At 31.7% G+C, this 17,905-nt stretch overlaps 3 protein-coding genes across 4 annotated transcripts; 1 reads left to right on the top strand and 2 right to left on the bottom strand.

Annotated features, from left to right (window-relative positions):
* Positions 1–639: 639 nt before the first annotated feature.
* LOC103848591 lies at positions 640–1,011 on the bottom strand. The gene has a single exon (XM_009125470.1). It carries the CDS (start codon positions 1,009–1,011, stop codon positions 640–642), a length of 372 nt encoding a protein of 123 aa, XP_009123718.1.
* Positions 1,012–5,318: 4,307 nt separating this feature from the next.
* On the bottom strand, positions 5,319–6,578 carry LOC103848555 (chlorophyll synthase, chloroplastic-like). 2 transcript variants are annotated; one of them, XR_629138.3, is made up of 6 exons: positions 6,468–6,578; positions 6,258–6,317; positions 6,073–6,165; positions 5,884–5,934; positions 5,711–5,790; positions 5,319–5,643 (listed from the first exon to the last, which is right to left on the bottom strand). XR_629138.3 is itself a non-coding variant. In XM_009125440.3 (5 exons), coding segments are annotated over exons 2-5 (285 nt in total). In that variant the 5' UTR covers positions 6,074–6,165; positions 6,258–6,526; the 3' UTR covers positions 5,319–5,490. The 2 variants fall into 2 exon arrangements, 1 of the variants encoding a protein (XP_009123688.1); XM_009125440.3 differs by having other exon boundaries at positions 6,258–6,526.
* Positions 6,579–9,949: 3,371 nt separating this feature from the next.
* Positions 9,950–17,453, top strand: LOC103848554 (probable transcription factor KAN4). The gene is made up of 6 exons (XM_009125437.3): positions 9,950–14,392; positions 14,506–14,582; positions 14,812–14,851; positions 14,953–15,070; positions 15,427–15,508; positions 15,628–17,453. The coding sequence occupies exons 1-6, from the start codon at positions 13,984–13,986 to the stop codon at positions 15,700–15,702; spliced, it is 801 nt and encodes a 266-aa protein (XP_009123685.1). The 5' UTR covers positions 9,950–13,983; the 3' UTR covers positions 15,703–17,453.
* The last annotated feature ends 452 nt before the right edge of the window (positions 17,454–17,905 follow it).

Genomic DNA, 17,905 nt, shown 5'->3' with positions numbered 1-17,905 from the left:
GCAGGGGGGAGAGGACCCGATCCTTCCCAACTGAGCTGTACAAGTGTTTCTTAGGCTCTAAATCCATGACGAAACCACCTCCAAACACTACTGAGTTTACCATCCAAGATGCAGCCACTTGGCATCTTGGTAAGCATGGCTCGCTCCGAACATCTTCGCGACACCCAAGTATCTCGATCGTCGACACTGAATGTTGAATCACTTGTGCCACTCTCCATTCTTCCGCTTCTTGTCTTGAGTGATTTACTGTATCTGGCGGTAGGATGTCTTTTCCATTGAAAACTTTGTTGTTTCTTGATTTCCAGATAAACAAGAGAATCCATGGAAAGCAAGCAATCACCGTGCTGGTAACTCCATTTTTCTCGATCGTAGAAGGAGGTAGTCAAAATTTTAGTACAGAGAATTACTCGGGAAGATCCCTGGACTGTTGGAATATCCGATAAAAGCCACGTTTGGAGAGCAGGAGGACAGGTGAACAGGAGATGATTTACTGATTCATTTTCGCTGCTGCATCTCAGGCAGTGTCTGTTGACGAGACGGCTAGATGTTGTGATACTGTCCGAAAGAGCTTGCCACATATATTTTTTAATCTTTCTAGGTGCTTTTAGTAGCCAAATTAGCTTCTTTAACCCATTCAGGCTAGGTTTGTACCTCCACCTTCTCTTCTTTTAGTTGACTTGCAAGTTTGTACCCTGATTTAACTGTATAGGCTCCTGATTTCGTAAAAATCCAGCAAAATCCATCATCGCTGAAATTATGGCTGAGGCGTAAACTCCGTATCAACGGGATATCACCCGGATCAAACAGAGACTGGAGAACCTCCACCTTCCAGGTCTTCGAAGATTGATCAATCAGCTGGTTGACAAACATGTCATGATCTCTGTAGCTGACGTTATCCTTAGGAGGCCGCGGTGGGGTTACTGGAATCCACGAGTCTGACCATTCTCGAGTATTATATCCTGATCCGATCCTTCTTCGTAGATCTGCACAAAGCAGATCTTGAGCTGCCATGATACTTTTCCACCCAAAAGATGGGGAGTTCGAGGTTTTAACCTCCATAGGATTAGTATGGCGAGAATATCTACCCTTTAAAACCCGAGCAAGTAGAGATGGGGGATGTTGTAGCAGTCTCCATAATTGCTTTGCAAGTAAAGCAAGATTGAAATCACTCAGATCTCGGAAGCCCAAGCCTCCTTTATCATAAGATTTACAGATTTTTTTCCCAGGGAATCCGGTGTAAACCTCGATTATTTGCTTTTGTACTCCACCAGGATTTCGCAATCGCTCCTTGTAGCTTTTTAGTGATTTCTTTGGGTAAAAGAAAGCATGACATCACATATGTAGGCAGAGCTTGTGCTACAGATTTTAGAAGGACTTATTTACCTCCTTTGTAAAGGAACTTCGCCGACCATGAGTTTATACCTTCGTTTAACCGGTCCTGAAAAAAAGCAAAGACTTGTCGTTCGGAGCTACATATCTTCTCTCGGAGTCCAAGATACATGCCCATACCACCTTCTTTGTGTATACCAAGTGTTTGTTTCAAGTCACCTTTCATCTCCTGTGGGACTTTGCTTCCAAACAATATAGAAGATTTTCCGTGATTCAACTGTTGGCCCGATGTTTTGCCGTTTATATCAATGATTTTCCTCAACTCAGCACACTGCTGGACATGTGCTCTACAGAAAAAATGATGTCATCTGCAAATAAGAGATGTGAAATGGAAGGGCATGCCCTAGCTATATTCAATCCTGATATCCGCCCATCTTCTTCTGCTCCTCTAAGCTGTGAGATTAGTGCTTCTGTGAGGATAATGAGAAGGAATGGAGATAGAGGGTCGCCTTGTCTAAGGCCACGAGATGGTGTAATATTTCCCTTCGGTTCACCATTCAAGAGAACCTGATGAAAGATCGAAGAAATACAGATTCATATCCAATCAACCCATTTTTTCTGCAAATGATTTGTTGTCTGTTGAAGCTTTTTAGAAGAGAAGCTTGATGAACCAGTTAAATAGATGGTGAAGAGGCTTTGCATTATTTGTATAGTGACGCCTTCTTCTTTTTGTTCTAAAGTTGCATCATATATGGGTCTTTTTCATTATCAACTAATAATTAGGTATCGTGCAGAGTGTCACATTAAAACAATAACCGTTAATCTCTTGCTATTCATAAAGATCGGAAAAAAACATGGACTTAGTGCAGTCAGTTTGAAAGATTATAAATCCTATGCCCTTAACCAAAAAAGGAAAATTCCAGACTCCAGTTAACAAGTGTATAATTTTGATCTTGTTGACTCACTTTATAAAGACAACTAGAACTTGACGCGCGCCAGCGCGGATATAAATTTTCAGTTTTTGGTTATTTATTTAACTAATGATGTATTTGTAATATTTAATGTATTATATTCACCAAGTAAATAATTTTTTGGCATCTTAAACCATATATTTATAACGAATGTTCGATATCAAATAAAAAATAGAACAAACAGACGTAGTTATAGAATTGTAGACGATATATAAAAACAATGGTTATTAATGTAAATATGAAGAAATGTTATATTATGACTTAGTATAATAGTATGGCATAAAAGATTATAAATTAGTTATACATGCTTAAAGAAAATACAATGATTTTTAAACTTCTATGAAAAATTTAACATATAAAAAAGGGCGATGAATTAGTCATCAAATTTTAAACAATTTCATAATTTTATTAATAATAAATTATTTATAGTCTATGTTTTTCGTCAAGATAATTATTAAATGTCCATAACATTAATATGTTAAAAAGCCATATTATAAAAGCCCATGGTGTAACCGTTTTTTTTTTCGGGAAGTGTAACAAAAAAATTACATTTAACTCTTCATTTTGTTTAAGTTCTGTGTCGGTAAAAGATTAAAAAAAATCTATCTATCTTTTTCAATGTTCAATTTGAAGCTTATTACGCGAAAATCATACGGAAATATATGCAATTGGTTGAAATCTCTGTATCTTTATATTCTTACAAATTTTAAATTTATTGTTTCTTCTTCTGCAAGCAAATCAATTATCGAAGTAATAGATCAATTAGTTGTAATCAAATCTATTCTTATAATTAATGTAATTATGATTACAATTTCTATATTTAATAGGTACATTAAAGATATGACATTGAAGATATTATGTTTTGATTAATAGAAGATATTGGATTTTGAGTTTGTATTTATTGATTTGTTTTTTATAAAGCTTAGAAAATCAATAGGATGATTGGTTGGTTGATACATCCTATAAGGAAAACGAAAAATATAGGTGATTTGAATATTGTACATCGATCGATGCATGATGTAATTAAGTTGACTATATAAAACTTAAGCATGATCATTTCAAACTAAAGTATAGGAAGATTATATGCATTTGTTATATTGTAGTTAATATATTTTAAATATTACATACGTCAAGTGATTCACGTTTTCGTAAAAATAAATTCAAGTTCATTATTGGGCCGTACTCGTCCGTAATAAGCTATGTTAAATATGATATATTTTTAGATTCATTTAATGACATTAAGTTTAAATTTTATTAATGAAAACTCATTAATTTAACTAAAAATGACAAACATTAAAATATGTAGGTTTATTTAATGACATTAAGTTTAAATTTAATTAAGAAAAACTCATTAATTTAAGTGGAAAAAATAAGCATTAAAATAGATAGTTTAATTTAATTTTCAGTGGCATGGAAGTGTAAATAAGTTAGAAAACTTAGAGGTATTTTTTAATTGATACTTCTTTTTTAATAATATAGATAACAAGCCGGCTTGTCCGGTCAAATTTCAATAGCAAGCCGAAACACATTCAATTGAAAATAAAACAATAAACATAGAAAACCAACCAAAATGTAACTAAGAAGCTTGGAATCAAACCGATATATCTGATTAATTAGCCGATTTGATGTCCAGGTAGGTTTTAAAAATTTGGTTGGGGGTGGGGGGGGAGGGGGGGGGGGGTGGGTGGTGTGGAGCGTACATCTGACCTCTCTAATCGATTTCAATGGTATATAGAACCATGTTTTCTGAAGAAGAACTTGACAATTACATAATAGAGTGCGTGTGCGACAAACAAGAAGCATATGTAAGATGTTGGAAAATGGAATTAACAATTAAGCAAACAATTTTTAATCAAAGTGTCACGTGAGAGGGGAGCCGAGGAATGTGGGGCTCGACAGCTTCCTCCAAACAAAATACTTTTTTTTTCTTCCAAACAAAACATTAAACGTCAAACACATTAAATATATAAGAAAAACTTAATATAGTAAATGTTATATATAGGTTAAGATACAACAACAATTTTGATATATCTTTAGCAAAAGAAAACAATTTTTTTACCAAAAAAAAAAGAAAACAATTTTGATATAACAATTATTTGGGAAATCAATGAGAAAAAAATGTGGAGGGAATATTGGGGCTCCCATGCAGCGCCTACGTGCCACGACAAATACTACCCGTTGAATTGAGTGTCTTCTTCCTCTGTCCTTCTCTCTATCAACATTTTTGTAATTAATGATTTCACTATTTAAGTTAACTATACTAATATTGTTTTATTTACTATTATATGCTGTTACAAGGTCTATTACTCTTTATAGAAGACAATTTTGTGCCTTTTTGGCTTAATGTATAATTTTGTAAAAATAATTCCCTTATACAGTTTATTGCTCTATGTAAGTTGTTAAAATTTAACTGGAGTCTGGATATCAAATCAGATCTTATGATTAAAAAGAAAATAAGTGAAACAGAGAAAACACATACATTTTTGAAGTATTTTATCATCATCATGAGATTTACGTCTATTTTATGTCGGTGCAGATTTCATTATGGTAAAGAAGTTATAAATTTATAACTTTCTCTCCTTTTCCTCTATCATTCAGCAACTAATTAAGAGAGTCGAGGTATAATGCATATAAGGAAAATATACTTGGAAAAACAAACTGTAAAGACTAGCTAAAGTATCTATATAGTATCAATGAACCCTCAATTTAACATTTTACCAAACAAAAAAAAAATCAATGAACCCTCATCAACTTCTTTTTTTGGCAAAAACATGTTAGAATTTTGTTGCTAGATTTTTTGGGTTTTTTACACACCGTACAAATAGAATTATAGCAGAGAAAAGAAAAATACAAACAACGAAATACCAAGACAACTAAGACCATCATTATCTCTATAACCCCATTTGGGTTTCTTAATGACTTATTTAATAATAAAAGTTAGTTAAGAAATTTAATTAAGAAACCCATAGATTTTGTGCTCCATTGGAAGTTTCTCAATGAAGGGTTCTTAAAAAAAAATAAAGAAGGAATGTAGATGATTTTATATAGAGAAGGAGAGAATTTGTTTTACACTTGTTTGGAGAAGAGTTTTAAAAACAATACTTTCACTACAAGATACACTACAACCAGAATAGACATTCACTAATGATCCTCTAGTTCATAAGATCAAGCACAAGAAATAGAAGTCATACTACATACCGGCAACAGAGATCTGAGTAACGTCTATAGCACTAACGCATATCCATTTTGCAGCCTCAGTGCCAAAAGCTACTAGGAGAGACTGAAGGCCCATTGCTCTGTCTCCTTCAACACTTTTGAAGTTATAAACAATCGCTATTCCCAACTGCAAATAAATGTATTGATAAGTGCTAAACTCCAAAACACCGCTGGAATGTATATATAGAGCTTACCTTAAGAGGTGGAGCAGAGTATATATAAGATAACAAGGACCCTCCCAAAGCAAGATAGAACAAAGCGGGAGTGGTATGCCCTGCATGTAAAAGGGAAGGTTTTAGCAATTTTGATGTAAGCTTTTAACTGTACTTGTTACATCAAAAACCACCAACATAATGCAGACCACTACCACGAGATGCTCCCAATGCTCCACTCTGTGATGAATCTCTCAATGCTCCCACTACAAGACATAACACAAGCATTATCAGTCTGTGACATAGAAAAGCACAAGACATTACTCAAGCACAAGACATTATTTAAAAAAGACTAGAGAAAAAAACATTGGCGTGGAGAGAAAAAGAAGAAGAAGAAGACAGACTGTAGCAATAGTATTTCCTCTCTTCTTCTCTTCGGGAGCTTTATCAATTTCATCAAAGGCAATAGCTTTAGCTTTTCTCTCTTCAGCAAGAACCTAAACAATAAGTAGAATCCCTATATCAACTTGGAAAAAAAAGCCTTTCCTTTAATTAGAAACGCTCATCACGTGTTTAAAAAAGGCATCACCTTTGTGATTGCAGCAGTCAAAGCAGTCTTCCCGTGATCTACATGCCCAATTGTGGTTTACTGCAACAAATAACACAACTATTACAAAAAGAAAAACAGAGAAAAGTCATGATCCATATCTCTTTAACCAATTTCAAATCAATGAAATGAAAAAAAAATAGAAAGAAACTCAATTTCGAGTAAAAGTGGCCATTGATCTCCACAGAGAACCTCTGAAACTTGAAGAAGGAGAGAGATCGAGAAGCCATTGTCGTTTGCAGAAAGAGAAGACGAGAAAGAAGAAAAAAAAATGCCTCATTATTTAGTTTGCTGACACGTGGGTTGAAAACCCCCTTTGTAATCGGTTACAGAAATCCTATATTAAGGATCGATAACAACAATTTTTTTGAGTTTTGATTTAATTAAATGCTTCAATATTTTTAGAAACCCTCTTAAAAGCCCCCGTTAATGGTGCTCTTAGTTGATCCCTGACTACGGATCGCTAACACAAACTCTTTTGCTAAGCACCCTTAAACTTGTGTTCATTTTTTTATCACGATCAATATGACAGTATGTTTAGCCTCATGAAAATTTCTTCGTATTTTTATGCATGTGTTCATTTTCCCACTTTTATGCATGTGTTCATTTTCCCACGAACACTCTTACAAGCATCAAGAAATTTCATATTTTTGTGTTTTCATTTCCATCCACTACTCTATTTTCTATAGTACCTTTGAACTTTTAATATCGGTATACTGTTTTAAATAAGTCCTCCGCTATTTTCTGAAAACCACAGAATGAAGACAAAAAAAGAAAACAAAAAAGTTATAAGCATTTTTTTTAATATAGTCTTGGAGTTTTGAGTCTGTGGCCGCTATCGCGAGTTGATCTGGCCTTTAACCTCTTAAATACTCTCTCTTTTTTTTGTTTGTGCAACATTTCTTAGATACTCTCTGACAACGATTTTTGTTTTTGAACAACCTCTCTTACTACGAATAACAACTCTTTTTCCTGTCATTTTTCTTAATACTTTTGTTAACCACAAGTCCAAGTGTGTCCACACAGTTATTTATTGTAAGTCTTAGGTTTGAATGGTAACCACATGTTAGATGGTGCAGGACAAGCGAATTGGTTAGTACGATGCGGTTTAAGAGTGGTTTGTGTTAGTAAAATGCATACTGCGGGACAAGTGCGGTTCGTCTAAAAGAAGCGGTTTGAAAAATATGTGAGTGGTGACGAAAATAATAAAAAGTGCAGGACAAATGCTTGAATGGTATTTATAAACTAAATAGTGCTGAAAATATAAAATAATATTCTACTTGATATTATAAATATATTTTACATATTTTTATAAAAGTACAAATAAATTACAATCACAAAATACCAAAACAAATAAAGCTTTTTGAGTAATCTTGATAGTTTTTAAAGAAATATGAATTATAAAAAAGTCACGAGTTAAATACACATCTATATATATACATCTATAATGAATAGTATAACTGCAAGATACATATAATATATTTATAGTTATATAAAATCAGTAATACTAATATAATTTTTAAAAATAAAAATATGAAATATGAAATTTAATATGCTATTACTTAGATTTATAGACAATTATTTTATTTCTAAAAATTATAATTTCTCTAGTTGTCTTTACAAAAAAATTAATTAAGATATCAGTGATACTAATTTAATTTAAACAACTATTTTATTTTATTTCTTCATTATACTCAGATATTTTCTCATCTAAAATATCATTTTTTAAAAAATTTTAAATTGTATTTAGACCTAGGTACATTTATCTGGAACCAAACAAGACCGAACCAAAAAATCAAGTTCGGTTTAAGTTTGGATCCTATCAATTATATTAGTGGATCCGATATGAACCGTTTTTAGGATCAGTTCCAATTCAGGTTTTCAATCCTAATAAAATACCTAAACCTAAACTTGTTTATTTTATTTCAAAAAAATTTTATTCAATAAAGTATTGTATTTCAACTATGTTTTTTGGTATCCTGATATACATAATTTATTTCATAATTTTATGATCATTAGTTAGTGCACATATTTATTTAAAAAAATGTAAAAAATAGTAAAACTCCACCTTGACCAAAATAAGAAGATAGTGAGGGACTTCATTTTGTTCATTAAACATAACCGCCACAGTAGAAACTTTATTAATATATATATATATATATTTATATTTATTATATAATTATATACGGGATAAATTTTGTTTGAATGGCAACACAAACTGTGTTATAACGCACAGCATATGGCGTCTTTTCTTCCTACTCAAGGCCTTAATCTGAGGAATACTACTCGATGGGTCCAGGCACATGTACAGGTTGGTCCATATATGCTTCGTACGTGCGCCTAGCTATCATACAGATGCTGAATCTTTGATTTGACTTCGCTTCCATGACTTTTTTTTTGGTTCAAACTTCGCTTCCATGACAAGATTACTAAATTGTTAAAACTATAAATATAATTTTGATATAAAAAATGGTGGATTAACAAAATCGACAAGACTGGCTGCCTACAGAGGAAATAATTGTATTTATATCAAAATGAAACGCTTTAGATAGATTGATTTTGTTAAATCTGAGAGAAACATACAATTAGATTTAACAAAATCAATCTATCTAAAGCGTTTCATTTTTCATTAACTACTAATTTTCTCAAAGAGTATCATTTTATCTTTTTTTCTTGATACAATTTTAATGCATTTTATATTTAATTTCAGTTGAATATTAATTGTAAAATGCATTGATCTAAAAAATAAATTTACGTAATTTAAATATTATTAATTAAACAAATATAATTAATAAAAACATAAATGTATTTTTATAAAACAGAGGAAGTATATATTTTTTAAATTCATATATATATATATATACACCATTAAATAAATGTCATCTATAGATAGATGTTTTCTGTATATATCTCTCTCATGAAACGAGTTTTGACTAGATATAATTTTATAGGTGAGAGATTGGAAGCTGAAATGTGTTCGACGTCCTAGAAATTTAAATGCTACGTGAATTCCGCTGTTATATATATGGTGCATCTAATAAGTAACAACGATATCCATATACCAGTAGAACGATAATCACTAGCTACTGTGATAGCTGCAAAAATTTGGAATTACATGAATGTAAAATATTTTTCTAGAGTTGAAATTCCATTGGGTTTCGCAAAAAGCGATGTATGAGCTCGATGGCGTACGTGGGAATGATACAAATCTTTTTAAAATATGGATACTAGCATTCTTAATTTATTATAATATGTTTATAATTTATGAAAAATGCTAAACAAAGTATAATATAAAAGGGACATTTGACTATACAGTATTACACACCACATGCGTATGAATACATGGTTCTGTCCATGGACAATCAATTTTTTTTTTTTTTGAAGAACTTTTACGGACAATCAATTGTACATATGATTTAGTATATTAATGGCTACATTATAGTGCCGTTCAAAAAAAAAAGGCTACATTATAGTTGCATCTGCATATGCAATGCTATTATGCTAATGCTTAAAATTGCAATGGGATTTATAGTCCACATCAATGCATCTTATATATGTAACCCGTTAATTCTCGATTAAATATATAATTCACAAATAATCTATGAAATCACTGACAAGCTCGTGATTATTGGCTTAAACCTTATATACAGATCAAAGATAATTATTTCTACGGTTATATTTAATACTCCTACTTTTAAATGTTACTGATTCAAATCATTTTAGAAAATGTTACATATGTACACAGTCAACAGTAACCAGTGTCACATGGCTACCAATCCTGGCCTTTTGAATAGTGAATTTCTTTTTATACTTATTATTTATTTATATCCATATATATTATGCTCCGTTTCAAACGATGTTGAATTTTCCCTTTTTAATTAGCAGAAAAACATTGTCTGTTTTTCAAGAAAAAGAAGATAAGTATACTTTAAACAAAATAATTTATTTACAAGTGCAATAGTTTCTTGTTTTCAATAGCAAAGCAAACCTTGAGCGTTCCAGAAATTTTTTCCTAAAAAGTAGCCTTGAGAGTGTCAACAATGAAGAGGGGAGCAAACAAACAAAAGGATGAAGATATAAACTAATGAAATAAATAACGAAACACGAAAAATTCAAAAGGTGTCCCCATCGATTAATAACAAAGGAAATTATCTTTCAAAAATATTCCATCGTATATTACCACTTCGGCTTTTTCGATGCCAACCACCATTAATCTCGCTCCTCGAATAATGAGACACGCAATATAAATATACTATAACACAATGTAACAATTCGATCAAATTCTATTTCTTTTTGTTTTTGGAGTTTTCAGATGTTGTGAATATAGTACTATAAAAGTTCAATACCCAATGAGATTGATTAAAGGGGAAATTTATTTTCTTTTAGGTGTGGGGATTTTATACCGACTGTACAAAACGTAAACGGCTATTATGTCTTTTTTAAACTATCGTATTTTTTATTTACTTTCTCATTTAGTCTTATTAGATTTTGACATTAGGCGCTTTAGTTTGCTTGGGTTTGTATTTAAGTTTTGATAAAAGAAGTCCCCAAATAAAACCAAATTTCGTTTTGATTTCGTTCAGACCAGTTTGGAATTTGTGTGGTTCAAGTGCATCACTGAATTCAGGAAAAGTTATAAAATTAAGATCAACAAATATTAGTAGTTAGTATATCTAAATGTACAATTAATATATTAAATGTAAATATTTAATGAATTTGGGTTGCCTATATAAATTTTTTGTTTGGAAAGTTAAAACAGTACACGAATTTTACGAAACACAACAATACGATGCTGATATAAATCAGACTTTTATGAAGCTTTTAATTTGGTGGTGAAGAATGGTAAAGACAAGTAAATGCAAGTAATTGGATTGGAGTAATTAGTTGTCCTTATCTTTCTTCACCCGCGAAAAGCTAAACAAATTTTGCTTTTGGAGCTATTTGGTGTTCAAACAAGAATCCCCATGACAAAATCGCAGTTGCTTTTTTAGTTTGAAGGATTGTAAGAAATATTAAATGCACTTATCAAAAAAAAAAGAAATATTAAATGCAAAACTCTGATATATTTTCCATCAAACCCTAAGACGCAGAACTTTTCAAACTTATCTTTTTAGCATTGGAAATCTAAAAGTATTTTATTTTATGTAAATAATAAAACATGCAAATCATAGGGTACTCATTATCTAATTATCACACCCACCCTCTTTCCCTCTGTTTGGTTTCACCTTTTTAACCACTAATCAAAAGATGCGTTGTCTATCATAAATCTTCTTACCCTTTTTTTTTTCTCTTAGTAGTTTATGTGAATATAGTATTACTTTTTCATAATATTTTTGAAATACCAGTGTTAGTATTAGATTATTTTTTCTTTGTAACTTACCAATGAAATATTCTCTCTGTTTTAAAATAAATGTCATTTTAGGTTTAATTTTTTTTATTTCATATATATATTATGACGTTGATTGGTAATCTTTGCGGAAAGTTTTTATCAATCAGAAAAATACATGGAATGTAATGGAAAATGTCATTTTGTATATTTTGAGTTTTTGCTTAAATATTTTCAAGTAAATTTTCATTTAGTGAGTAAGTGTATTTTTCTCATTTATCTGCTGAAATGGTTGAACTTCCTACCTCTGTTACGTAAAAGCATTTGTGTACAACCACCGATAGTTACCTTTGTATAAGAAATTAATTTAACTACCGTCTTTTATCAGATATGAAAAATTAATTAACTCACCATCACTTAACAAATAGTTATTGTTGCTTCAAAAATTAATGACATTGTAAGTTTGATTTGGGCTTCAAAACATCAATAGTTTTCTTTATCCAAATTTAGAAGAAAAAAAATGGTATATAATAAAAAAAAAAGTTTAAAATATTTTTCTTTATGCAATTTCGCAAAACACTATCCAGTCACACTTAACTTTTGTTCCACAACTTTTATTCAGCAAATTTTAAATTCCACAAATTTTATTTCGCAACTCACTTTATTTTCCGCCATTCCACGATTACTCAAGTGTCACCAATCAAAGCTTAAGTTTCACTTTAGATTTCCAATGCATAATTTTAAACAAATTTCCAATTTTAACCTCATGAATTTAATGTATTAACAAGAGATATTAAACAATACATTTATTTATAAGGGGTATAGTATAAATTTTAATATATTTTCTTAATATGTGTAAGAAATTCTTAAACAACACTAAAATGAAAATGAGTATTGGTTGCGGAAAATAAAATAACCAACTTTACATTTCTGGTTTGAAAAAAAAAATACATTTCTTATAGCTTTGAAATCAAATAAAAAATATTAATTTGAAATGCTTTTTTAAATAACATAACATTTTTGTTGGGCTTTACCATCAAAGTACATATTATTTGATCTGATATTACACTATTTAGTGCAAAAGTAAGTTGATATATCATTCAAAAAGTATGGTGATGTATATTTATGGTACAATATCGCTGGTTTCCTAAATCACATATTATTTTGTCAGATGTTATGTTAAATTTTAGAATTAGTTTTACTAAGAACAAAACGCCACATAGATTAATAATAAAATATATATTTTTTTTTTTAAAAAGAATCTAAATTAATTTCAAAAACAATAATGACGCTAATTTTAATGACGCTAATGCCACTAACTCCACCAACTAAATCCTAAATTCTAAATCCTAAACTTTAAATCTAAACCCTAAACCCTATAACTTAAATTCTAAACCCAAACTCTAAATCTTAAACTCAAACCCTAAACCCTAAACCCAAACCCTAAACCCAAAGCCTAGATCTTAAACTCAAACCCTAGATCATAAATCCAAACCCAAACCTAGACTCTAAACTCAAACCTTAAACCTTAAAGGAACAACATCAACTTTAACACAAACCTTTAGGGTATAGGATTTGGATTTAGGATATTTACGATTTGAGTTTTGGGGTCTAGGGATTAGGTTTGGGTATATGGTTTTGAGTTTAAAGTCTAGGGTTTGGGTTAAGGATTTAGAGTCTAGTATTTGGGTTTAGGGTTTAGGATTTGAGTTTAGGGTTTACGGTTTGGGTTTAGGATTTGGGTTTAGGGTTTAGAGTTTAGAATTTAGGATTTAGATTTAAAGTTTAGGGTTTAGAATTTATGATTTAGGGTTTAGTTAGTGGCGTTAGCGTCATTAAAATTAACATCATTATTTTTTTCAATTATTTTTAATTCAAAAAAAAAATTAATCTATTTTATTATTAATTTATGTGGCATTTTGATTGGTAATAAGAGAATATTGTGAATTTAAAGGTTCAACCTACCTAAGTGTTGTTTTTTTACTAATACGCGTAAAAGAAAATACAATTTCTCTTATTTACAGTTATCTTACCATAATTATTAACTGAGTTTATCGCCTACATTAGGCTACCTCCATAATCATTTCTTTTAGTTAACTAAAAAGTTTGGGTGTTATTCGAAAAAAGTTCGTATGTTTTATTACCTCGAGGAGTATTGCACACAAATGTGTTGTAGAAAATAAAATAAATATTTTATTATAGAAGACAATGGCATTTTTAAATGAGACAATGACGAGGATTGAGAATTACACTCCTTTCTTCTTCTTTTATTCTCCCTCTCTGTAAGTCATAAGTGCTGTTTCTGCAGTTATATCTTTCTCTCTTTTTATCTCTCTCTCCAGTATTTAAATAGAGAAGTAATATAGACAAAGTGGTAGTGAGATGATCATGTTCGAGTCAAGAAGCAGTGTGAGAGGTTCAAACTCAGTCCCAGATCTGTCTCTTCAGATCAGCCTTCCAAACTCTCACGCCGAGAAACCCCTTCACGGCAGTGAACGGAGCTTCACCACAAGCAGTGACTCCGGAAGCAGCCTCAGTGAGTTAAGCCATGAGAACAGCTTCTTGAAGAAACATCTCTTGAGCCTAGGCTTTGATCATCATCATCCATATCATCATCATCAGAGGCACAGCTCAAACATGTTCCAACCACAAATCTACGGTCGAGATTTCAAGAGAACCTCATCTTCTGTGGTTAGTCTTAAACGAAGTATCCGAGCTCCAAGAATGAGATGGACTTCTACTCTCCATGCTCATTTCGTCCATGCTGTTCAACTTCTTGGAGGCCATGAAAGTATTAATTTCTTCTTACGTTCTCCTTCTTTTAAAGAAATAATCAAATTTTATGTCTCAGTAAAATGTTTGGGACCAAGGTATTAAGGTTTTTGAATTATTTGTCTATCTCAGGAGCAACGCCTAAATCAGTCTTGGAGCTGATGAATGTGAAGGATCTAACCCTAGCTCATGTCAAGAGTCACTTGCAGGTTCATTTCTATTCTTTTTAACCTCTTATATTTCTTCTTAGGGATTTTAAAAATTACTAATGGATTCTCATAAAAATGCTAACACTTATGCATATTACCATTTTACTGGAAGTGTATATATGGGCCACTAGCTAACACATGATTGCAATGTTGAAATAAACTTAGATGAACAATTAATTTTATTTTTACTTTTGTTTTGGTTTTCAAGGATGTATGTTTGTTGATGCAGATGTATAGAACAGTGAAATGCACTGATAAAAGATCATCAGGTATTCCTTCAAAACCAGATTGACTGGTTTTTGTATTCATATTGGTTTAAAATGTAGATGTACTATTTATTTTTGTTTCTTCTTTTCTTGGGAATAATCAGGAGAAAGAAAGGTGGAGAAAGAGGCAGAGCAGAAGACAGAGGACAATAATAATAATAATGAAGACGCTGATGCTGACCCAATTTCGCCAAACTCATCATCTGTGCAAAAGACCCAAAGGTACTTTTTTATTTATGTCGCTTTTTGTTAAAGAAAAACTCTTCATCAAATCTCGTTGTCTTGGTTATGCGTGAATTTTGATGAATATGACCCTCTTTCTAGGGGTTCTATGAACGTAATTGTCCCCTTTTTTTCCTTTAGATCCGTTAGCTTCTTTATTTTTGTCAAAATAGAAAAGATTCTAAATTGTGTATATTATAAATATATATTAATTAATAATAGTGAAGAAGTGGTAGGTCCAAATAAAACATTTTTCAATATCAATGGTATTAGTAGTGACGAGCAGTCTTATAGGGTCCAACAATATGAGTTATCAATAGATTTCTCAAATGTGTTTTATCATTTAATTTAAACAGATCTCCTTGGTCTTCCACTAAGGGAGTGTCTATGAGCATATCACAAGCAGATCCTCACATGGAAATAAATCGTATCACTAAGGTACATTCCTAAAGAACTGTAACAATGTTATTGTTAATGTGTATACTCTCACATATACTTATATAACCTTTTCTGAAATTATATATATATAACCTTATGTTTTTAAATTTTGAAAATAGGATGATGTGGAGAAAGATCATCTCAGCTTGGAATTCACCTTGGGGCGGCCGAGTTGGGGGATAGACCATGTGTAAATCATCCAGCGATCTAACCCTTATCAAGTGCTAATTGTTTCACTTGGAGAACTACAATAATTTAATAAGTCAGCTTAGTTATTTTTTAATCACCTTAGTTATATCTATTTAACATATTAACTTGTTTGATCATATGGACTTTGGAAGAATCATTATCATCTTATATGTACGATCTTCCAGTACTGTTCACGAGATTTTTGTGATGCATAAACAAGGGATTTGGGTTAAGTAGTAGGCATGGTATTGTGGTAGTGGATGAGAAGAGAGTACAAGTTCAAGATTTTTGTTGCGATCTTCAAAAACATCCCAATCTTCCTTTATCACACTCTAATATATTGGAAAAGATTCTCTGGTAACTAAAAAGCTACTACTGCCTCTTTCCTCATTTGGTATGCTTCACTGCTCCCACTCTGGTTTATATGAAGAGGTTTTTTGGAACATGGTCAATTGTTTTTCACTTGCTCCATTAAGCAAAATCTGTTGGTTTAGTAATCATTTTACTTTATTGAGTGCTAATTGTTTGAATAATTGGTCGAAAAATATATTGGAAGATGTGTGTTAGAAATTGATCGAAATGTATATTTTATTTTTGAAAGAAGATGGAATGTATATTTTTTATTACTAAAATAGATATGATCTTTGATCTTGATCGATAGCATTGTTACGTAATGCCACAACTCCCTTTACTTCCTACAGAACTTCGGGCTTCCTCATGGGCCTTAAACAAATACGTCGGAATTTGATATCGATATTTATTTCTAAATGTGAAATTAAATGTCTAGTAAAAAAAATGTCTAGTCGAAAGCATAACTCGTTTTGTATTTGTAATCATGACAAGAAAAATTCTAACACATATTAATAGTTACAGAACTATATCATTTACAAAGGATAAAATATCATTTTGGGCTCGAGCTCCTTATTGCAAAGACGTCTGCGCAAGTGTTACAATCTCATGAAATAAAAGATAGCGATTACAAATAAAATAAAAGCCATAGATGGAAGAATTCATTCCATTCCCAAACTTGATCAAAAATAATTAGTACCGATCAAATTTACCAACTTAAGGTAACATGATGCGAACTGCGTCGAAGTTAATCCATGCATATAGAGTTATTCATTGCCTAAAGTAATGAAATTTTTTTTTTTTTTTTGGTCTAAATGTTAAGCCTAAAGTAATGAATTGAACTCCGCATACATATGAGAAGTTACTTGTTCCTTCTCCAAAGAACCGTAGAACCTTCTCCCTGTTTCCAATTGTAAAACAATTCCTCCACCAAAAATTGAGTTGTTAGTCGCCCAGGATGCACCCACTTGGCATTTTGGTCGAAGCAATCTATTTCTCTCTTTTTGGTTGATCAGTCGGGGAACCTCTATTGCAATTTACATCTCATGTCTCGTTTACTGCTTGTGCCACTTTCTAAACTTCAGTTTCATGAGTTGCATGAAGTAGTGTGTTCATTGGAGATTCTGTTCATTGACATCACTTCCTTTGAATTGAAAAGTTTGTTTATTTTTTGCCTTCTATGTAAACCATAATATCCACGAAGTTTAGTCAGGCTTTGTATAAAAAAAAATAAACCGCGAAATTGTGGGAACCGAAATTCACACAGTCGATTTCCGTTGATTTAGAAAAGATAGGAAATCCTAAATTTCCCAGAGGTCTCAGATATCTGCTAAACCACACGCCAAGCAATCAGAACACGAAAAACAAACTAAGTATGAAATTGATAAAATGAAAAGAGAGCAAAGAAGATCTTATTCTGAATTTGCGTATAAGCGTTTACAACAGGTAAGACCTCGGCCGTAAGAGCTGTCGGCGAGATCCTAGTTCTAATCACCTAAGACCTGAAAACCTAGTTGAGTCGCAGGTCGATAACAAAAATGGAAAATTGCCTAATTGCTTTAAGTGCTAAGCTTTTGACCTGAGTAGAAAAATTGCCTCTCTCTGCATCTTCGACCTCGGCATCCTTATATATTCCTCTAGAGGCGGTTTTCCCTTTCCCTTTCTACCCTCGGTCGAGTTTATCACTTCGCGAAAATCTTCCATTTTTTTTATCTTTGTATTTATCTTCGGAAACTTCACATTTATCCTTGTAACTTGACATTTATCTTCTCCTGCGTAACCAAAGATAAACCGTCATAACGATTGAGTTTGATTTCGTATAACATCGTAAGTTTTCCGACTTAGGCGTTTTTACGGTTT

This window comes from Brassica rapa, chromosome A02 (genome assembly GCF_000309985.2).
Source record: "Brassica rapa cultivar Chiifu-401-42 chromosome A02, CAAS_Brap_v3.01, whole genome shotgun sequence".
NCBI lineage: Eukaryota > Viridiplantae > Streptophyta > Magnoliopsida > Brassicales > Brassicaceae > Brassica > Brassica rapa.
Note: the sequence above shows the minus strand (reverse complement) of the source record. Positions and strands in the feature narration are given on the sequence as shown.